The 8,534-nt window shown below is 47.8% G+C and overlaps 1 protein-coding gene across 4 annotated transcripts in view; it reads left to right on the top strand.

Annotated features, from left to right (window-relative positions):
- Positions 1-8,534, top strand: part of KIAA0319 (KIAA0319 ortholog) — a 105,306-nt gene that overhangs the window by 37,530 nt on the left and 59,242 nt on the right. For all 4 annotated transcript variants that reach the window (XR_002102819.1, XM_019544320.1, XM_019544311.1 and 1 more), the window contains one exon: positions 7,032-7,798. Coding sequence is in view for 3 of the 4 variants with exons in the window: in XM_019544320.1 (XP_019399865.1) it covers positions 7,032-7,798 (767 nt within the window). In the remaining variant the exon portion in view is untranslated. The remainder of the gene's footprint in view (positions 1-7,031; positions 7,799-8,534) is intronic.

Here is an 8,534-nt window from a genome sequence, read left to right as displayed (position 1 = left end):
GAGGTGGTTCAAGCACCTACATTGAACACCTTCAAGAGTAAATTGGATGCTTATCTTGCTGGGATCCTATGACCCCAGGTGACTTCCTGCCCTTTGGGCAGGGGGCTGGACTCGATGATCTCCCGAGGACCCTTCCAGCCCTAATGTCTATGAAATCTATGAAATCTTTTTATACCATATTTACTCAAATCCAAGATGAGGGGTTTTCCCCATTCAACATAGGGGGCAAAAAAAGGTCTCATTTTGGATTAGACTACTGGCTCAAGGCAGGCAACTGCTGTGGCTCTGGCTCCGGCTCCGGCTCCAGCTCCGGCCCTGATCCAGGCCCAGGGCTAGAGCTGAAACCATTGCTTGCCCCAGACCAAGGCTAGGGTGGAAGCTGTTTCTGGTGCTGCTGCTGCCTGATCTGGACTGGGGTGGCTCAAGGTGGCTTGTGCTACAGGGAAAGGGGTGCACAGTGGGGGGATTGTGAGGGAGACTTTATAGTACATAGAGGAGCACAGGGGAGACTGTGAAGTGGGGGGCAGCGTGCAGAGGAGACAATGTGGCATCAGTGGGAGGACCACAGAGGAGAATGCATGGTGTGGGGACCAAGGCTGGATCTGCTCCTGCTATAATACTGACATCATTGTCGCTGCTGCCTGGTTGGAGTTGGGGTTGGAGCCACTGTGTGCTCTGTGCCCCAGGCCGGAGGCGCATGAGTAAACGCAGTGCTTGGGAGCAATAAATTCTAGTGTGATGTGTGCTGGAGTTTATTGCATTAATTGCACGTGTAGATATGCCCATTGGGTCAGACCAGTGGTATATCTAGCTCAATATCCTATCTCTGACAGTGGCAGGGGTGGATACTTTAGAGGGAAAGCACACAAATAAGGTAAGTCTAGAGTAACCTGTACCACATCATACTTTCCCTAGCATTCACCATCATTGGTTTAGAGATGTTAGAGGATACATCCCTGCCTGTTCTATTTAATACCTATTAGTGGATCCATCATCTATGAACTTGTCTTTTTTGAACCTGACTATACAATCTGCGCCTACAATCTCTTGTTGTGATGAGTTTCACAAGTTGACTATGCACTGTCTAAAAAGTATTTTCTCTTGTTTAGTTTTCTCCTTAACACAGGGGTGGGCAAAATATAGCCTGTGAGCTGGATCTGACCCGCCAGGCCATTCTATCCAGCCTGTGGAGCCCCTAAAAAAATTAGTAAACTAATATTTATTTGCTCCTGGCTTCCTGTCAAAGCTGACAGGAGCCAGGGGGAGTGGGACCCAGGGGGAGCCCTCAGCAGAATTGAGCAGCCTAGCCCGCCCTACACCCAGCCATTTCACTCTTCCTGCCCCTGCCCTGCTCCAGCAGCACATGGCTCCTGGCTGCATTGCCAGACTGGGGAGCACAGGGCCACACTGGTAGGTGTATGTGTGTGTGTTTGTGTGCAGGCAGGGGCAGTGTGTGTGTTCATAGGATGAGTCCCACAGAAACACCCCACCATACACATGCACTCCCACACCCCAGCCACCCTGCCCCCCTACAAAGCCCATACCCACCCACAGCCCCCCACCAACCTATACACCCCCCCACAATATACAAAGTAAGACTTTGTATTTTAAGCTATTGTGCAATCACCTATGTGTACACTACACAAATGCATTAAAATCAGGACAAAAATATTTTTTAAAATCAAATTAATGAATGCTGTGGATGTTTGCTTTTTAGAACATAATTTGCTATTTTTCTGGTTCCAAGATGGCAAAACCCCTTGCTGAAAGGAGTACTTCTGGGGGCAAGGGGAGGGACTTCACGTGGCAAAGGTCAGAGGTTAAGGGGCAGGATTTCTAGTCACAAGATGGTGACCAGGGGGCAGGGCACCTGGCAAGGAGCAGGGATACCCATGTGCCCCTTGACAACTTGCCAAAACTCGGTAAGTGCCCCTCTGCCTGAAATAATTGCCTGCTCTTGCCTTAAGCAGTAACACAGCCATATTACACTGATAATGGCTACAATTTGAATTCCCATGAAAACTAAACTTAATGTCCTAGCAACAGTAGAGACTCACATTTTTTAAGACATTCCATCAGGGTGTTAATACATCATTTTGCACATATTCTCCATTTCTTTTGCCATTGAGCTATTGGCAACAGTGCCTCTACTTTGTTTTATCAAATAAGTGATTTTTACATGCAACTCAGTGAGGGGGCAAGTAGTTGAGGCATTAGGCTGGACATATTAACTGGAACAGACACCTTTTCCTGTTGATGTTGACACTAGGTCAGAAAGCGTGAGTCATCATTTGGATCACATTGGTTACATTAAGGCAGAACACTTCCAAGCTTCATGGGCTTATCTCTCTCTCCTCTCTATGGTGAAGTTGTGCTATCTCAAAGCACATACAAGGTGCAGACAGAAGTGACAATTTTCACCTGTTCTGGCCCCTAAAAGCACTCTATAGCTGTGACCAAACAGAAGTGCATGGCTGCAGAGCACTTTAAAAGGGCCTGATTCCACAAAAATCTAAACCCTCATTGCATCAGGGTTCAGATGAAAACACTCCAATGCAGACTGCCTTCAGTAACTTTTGTCTGCGCAGCCCTGCTCCTGGTGCTGTCTTCAAAATGGGAGGGGAAAGGGAGTAGAGGGAGTTCAATCTGGGTTTTTTTCAACCAGTACTGGAGGGTGGTCCCCCCACTTGGTGACCCCCCTAAAGTGGGGAGGGGGATTCAGTCCACCCACTCTGCAGCACTTTGGCTTAAACCCCCAAAGACTGAACTCCCTCCACTCCCTTTCCCCCTCCCATTCTGAAAACAGCCTGGGGCTGGGGTGGGGGAGGGGCATTGCTAGGGGTAGTGGCTGCAGGCTTGCAGCTGCTTTAAATGGCAGCTCAATTCCCCAGCATCTGGGACCCAACAGTGAATGTCTGTGGGGTTTGGAGGATCATAGTAACTCATGGTGCTTCCTGTGAAGTGCCCTGAGTTACAATGGGGAGCTCTTCTATCTATACCTACAGTGCCTCTGAACTGTACCACCTGTTTGACCAGATGTGTTTGTACCAGTCTCCTTTGGCAATATTTTTATCTGGCACTTTGGCATAACATTCATAAAGCCAGTAACAAATGGCCAACAGATGGTAACAGAATTGTGCCAGAAGGAGTAGTGGGCAGTTTCCATCAATGTTGCTGCCAGTTGCAACACATTTCTATGAGGGTGACGCTATCTCTTGGACTACTGTCAGGCAAGATTGCTGGCCTCCCTCCTTAGCCCTTGGATATTGGCTGCTTCCGCTCTTTGCAAGCTGTCTCGCATTATAGACTGATACAGGCAGATGTACCAATTGGACCTATATCAAAGAATACTGGTATGCGCTGTTGCTCACATGTGACTTCTTTATAATCTTGTAACAATATAAGTGTAGCAAAACTGCTCTTACTTTAACCTTGCTCCATTTGGGGTCAAAGATGTATCACTATAGGATCATGTGGATGTTACACTTGGATAATAAGGTCCCATGTGTGCTCCCAAGTAGCAGCTCCCCTTTTCTTTTTAAAGTGGCTAAAAAGTATATTTGTCTGTTCCCTCCCTCTAGCTTTTCCTTCTTCCACTGCCCCATACTAGTATAACAGAGAGCAGGATTTTTTATCAAGGGTTTTTTTTTTTTTTTTAAATCAATCTTGGATCCAATGCTCAAGCTGTCATCTTTCTTCTGTTATACCAGTGGGGACCAACCTTTTTGGCAAATTAGCCCCACACCTCTGAGTGCCACTCTGATCCTCTTGCTTTGCTCCATCTGCTTTCTGTTTCCTGTCCTGTGCTCCTTGCATGATCTGATGCTCAGCACAATAGCAGATAGAGCAGAAAGCAGTCTGTCCATTCCCTAGTCTGCTGCGTGGAGCACGCAAAGGCTGCCTGCATGATTTGTGGCGCCTGTGTTGCAGTAAAGCCACCCGCCTTATATCATCAGGATCAGTAATAAGGACATTCCTATCAGAATTCTAGTGACACTTTGGCAGTGATGCATAAAATAGAGTAGAATCCCTCTTTCATAACTGTGTCAGGACCAGGGATTTGGGTTTTCCATTCATCACAGAAAACCACAATGTTCTACTTTAAAGGAGAAAAATATGGGAAACAGTGGGTTTCCCCTTGCAGGCTGACAGTTCCATGTGCAAGGGGCTGAGAGGGAGGGCAGTAAGAGGGGGCCATGTATAGCCAGGCGGCATGAGAGCAGGTCCTGCAGCTCTCTGCAGATAAGTTGGGAGATGAGGTGGAGGCCCCCAAGTGAGGGAAGGAGGGAGTTGGGGCTGGGGGCACTGCCTAGTTGGGGTGGTACATGGGGCTTGGGGTCCAGGGCTGGGGTGAGAATGTGTGGCTGCAGGGCCTGGCTGGGGAGCAGGATGAAGCTGCTTATCTGGGGAGGGTAGCAGGGGGCTGGCATCCCACTGCTGGGTGCACTTCCAGGGTGGCATGGTGGGCACATGCCACCCAGATTTGTGTGCAGGCTGAGGGCAGATGCAGGCTGGTAGCTGTAGGCTCAGGGCTCCCCATCTTGCTGCTCTTCCCCCAAGGGCCTCCATGTCCCAGCAGGCGGGACCTGGCATAGTAGGGCAGAGCAGAGTGGGGTGGGGAGGCTTGGTGTTGCAGCTAGGAGCCCCACACTGCCATGGTGAGATGCTGCTGCTGGGTAGACAGGGTGCACCTTGCTATGGCAACAAGCACTGAGCCTCCCTACCCCACTCTGCTCTGGCCTGCCATGCTGGGTTCTGCCCACTGGGTCATGGGGACCACCAGGGGGGATAGCAGCAGGGCAGTATGCTCCGGGCCTGCAGTGGGCAGCTCACATCCATCCTCCCCCATGAGCTCTGATCCGGCTGTGTTGTCTATGTGGTGGGGGAGCCTGACTCTGTGCTCTGCTCCAGCCGCAGCAGCCATCATCTCCCATGGGTGGCAGGAGGGGCTAAGGGGCTGCTGCGGGGGACAGGATTATGGACCCGGGTCCTTGACCCTGTAGCCCTGGCAGCTGGGGACCACCTTCAGCAGGGCTGGGGGCAAGGGGGCAGGAGGCTGTTTGTCAGGAGTGAGGGGCATTGGCAGGGCCAAAAGGCTGTGGATGGGGAGTGAGGAGCACCAGCTGCACTTGGGGGCTCTGAGTTGGGAGTGAGGGGCGATGGCCTGGGCAGGGCACTGGCATATGGGGCTGCTCAGTGGCCACAAAGCAGTGGCAGGGGACAGCTGGAGGTGGACCCATGTCTTGGTGAGTGAAGGGGGCAGGGTGAGCTCTGATTTTCCATGATAACCCCCGCCCCCAATCACATGCCAACATTTATAGGCACTTAGAATTTATTTTATTATAGTGACTGAGGCTCTGGTAGAGTTCCAAACTGCTTTAAAATTGTAAATAGATCAATTAAAACTTTGTGTTCAGCTGATAACTATATATTCAGCAGCATTTCATTTTAATCATGGAAAAATATGGAGTTTGGATTTTTACTCAGAGCATTTTGATTTTCTTTTTAAACAGAGAAAACTAGGATCCCTGGTTATGATGATGCTGACAAGCTCTGCAGTGGGAACAGTAACATCTTGTTTTCATCAGTTTATCAGCAAATGTGACTCAAAGACATGTTAATGAGACCATGCTGTTTTTACACAGCGACTTTTCCAATGGCTGTCAGATTAAGGTGACATTCCCACAAATTGTTCTGAAGAAAAATTAGATTTTTCTTTTTCTTATTTTGTGGATTTATTGTGGGGGCTGAACTGTGTGGCTGATGTAGACATTCTCTGGATTTGTGCTTGGTTGAAGATTTCACCCTCACAAGCCTAGATTTCATCCTGTCGTGATGTCAAAATCCTGCATTCATAACCTCATACTGTCTTGATTTGAAAATGATTTTGGCATTAGAAGTGCATCTTGTAATCTCACTGGAAGAGCCAGGAGGAGGGGAGGTGGCCCTAGAAGGAGTAATACCCTGGGAGGCAGCAGAAGCTAATGGTTAAAACATGGAAGTTAGAATTGGCCAGCCAGCGTCTACTCAAGTACTTAAATAAAATGCTAGTCCTCTAAATGGCATAGGTAGACCCGTACACACAAGACAGAGGTTACTTAACTCAAGGAGGTGGCTGGCTTATTTCACAGGCAGATCCTGGGGCCAGCAGCCATTTTTACGGGTTAGGTCCAGTGCCTCCCCCACACTGGCTGAGGGGCACTGGTGGCCCTGCCCTTCACTGCTGATTGGCTGTGATTCTGTGAAGGCTGTCCATCACGTGACTTCTCCCCTTGCTGTTGATTGTTTGCAAGGGGTGTCAATCATGCTGCTCTGCCCCTTGCCACCAATTGATGGAGAGGGGTGAGGCCACACAACAGGTAGCTGTCTCAGCCAATCAGTGGTGAGGGGCAGGGGCAGCAGCCATCTTGGCAGCAAGTGATAGTGGCCTTGGGCCGCAGCACCAGCTCCCTCTGGGGAGACAGCATTTTATTTTCAATAAACTTTTCTTTTCTTCTTTTTTTGCAGCGAGCTTGCTGTTTTTTGCAAAGCCCACTCTTTTCCTTGCAGCCCACGTGAATTCACATTTTTTTGCACAGTTGTGAATTCAGTAGGTCCCTACCTATGTGGTGCTTTCTGTCTTCCTCTTACTGGAAGGAAAATTAACTTGATATTTTTTAAATCCTGAAAAGTGTTTTTTGATTTCTTTATCAACAGAGTTCTTATGCTCCTTCCTCTGCCAACAGCCTCTGTGACATTTGGAGTCACTTTGACCTCTTTGTTTCTGTACTTGGTGAAAGTAAGGGTGAGAGATGTGGGTCAGAATTCCTTGAGAGCCTTAGATGACAAACACAAGGTGTGAAATGTTGCTGTTAATGCACGCTGTGAGAAAAACACTGGAGAAACTTGTGTAGTTTTAAACTAAAATATAAATCTATTTAGTACAATGTAAATTTTTGCCATCATTGGAAAAGCCCTGGAAATAAAATAACCTATATGATTGTTTTGATGATTGATTGTTCTTCGACTAAATTCATCGCCTTTTGTTTCAGGGTATTTGTGCGAGCAGTGTAGGGAAGGAGTCACGTACTCAGATGCTGTGATCTCTCCAAATTTAGAAACCACTAAAATCATGCGAGTTCCTCATGCTGTGTCAATGGCAGACTGCACAGCTGCCTGCTGTGACCTTTCAGGTTGTGACTTGTCCTGGATGTTTGAACGGCGTTGCTACATTGTGAACTGCCAGCATAAAGAGAACTGTGAACCTAAGAAAATCGAAACGGTTAAGTCTTACCTTACCTTTGTACTGAGACCCTCTCAGCGACCAGCCACGTTGCTAGGGTATGGACAGGTGCTCCCAAATATGGTTCATTCTGTGGGACACCAGAATGAGCCCTCTGAGGAAGTGAGTAATTTGAAGGAGTTATCTTTGCTAAGTAAAGATCACAGCCTTGAAGAGGTACCTGAATACACAGATGACTACAGGGAACTGGAGCAAGACCCGTTTCAGCTGAGCATCAAGCATGAACAGAAGGAGAGCACTGATTATACAGACTGGGGCCTGATGGTGACTAGTGAAAATGGCTTTAACTCTTCAGGTACTGAAGACAATGGTGAGAATCTGGCTGAAAAAGACAGGGGAGTCGATAAACTGGAAAACCTCATGAATAAAAATGGGTCTGAATCCAACTCTGCTACTGCATCCTTCAAGGAGAAGCTGCCATTTCTTGCGGAAGCTACTCCATTCCCAGCGAAGAAAACAGCAAGTGAAGCAGTTGTTCCACCACCCATCCAAGCCAGTGATAATCTCAGGCAAGAGGTATGTGTATTCCAAGATCCCAGAAGATGTGGGGAGGCTGCCCTGTAGTGTTCTGCACTGTAGTGCTTTTTCAATCAAAACAGATGATTGCTTTGTAGAATACTCCCTAAGGAAATCGAATGCTGCCTTGCATTACTGACTTCTCATATTACTGTATGAGAGTGGACAAACCCTGCTTCCCCAGGCTAAGCTAATTGAAATGCAATGCTACTTAGATGAGCAGAAGGCCCTCAGATGTCTGTCAGCCATTAAGGAGTAAGTCCACTGGTAGCAGAGCAAAGGAACCCATTTGAAGCTCTCAGGTTTGCAGATGTGGGTCTGGATTGCAATGAGTCTGTGTGGTATTTTGCCATTCTGACCTTCAGAGCATATTATCCCTGAAGAGCTTGCAGGATGGTTTAGCTCGGCATATAGCATGCATTTTGACAGGCCCTGAGGGGGAGTGGGATTTAGGAGAATAAACAGAGAGTTGGGACTGAGAAATTTCAGCACTGAAATCTTGGCTTTGGCCCAGGCCTAAATTCAGTGTGTGGCCTTGTTCAAATACAACCAACTCTCTGTTTCCCCATCCATAAAATAAGCTAGTATAATGGTACAAGTGGTAATGTACTGAATAAATAAGTATTTGTATAGTGTTTTGAACATGTAAAGCGCCCTATCAATGCCAAATAGCATTAGTGGACACTCCTTTTCACTCTGCCCTGAAAAGCTTATAGCTTAAGCAAAGAGCAGAGGC

This window comes from Crocodylus porosus, unplaced genomic scaffold (assembly GCF_001723895.1).
Source record: "Crocodylus porosus isolate Cpor-Errol unplaced genomic scaffold, CroPor_comp1, whole genome shotgun sequence".
Taxonomy (NCBI): Eukaryota; Metazoa; Chordata; order Crocodylia; family Crocodylidae; genus Crocodylus; species Crocodylus porosus.
This window is presented reverse-complemented; position numbering and strand designations above follow the sequence as displayed.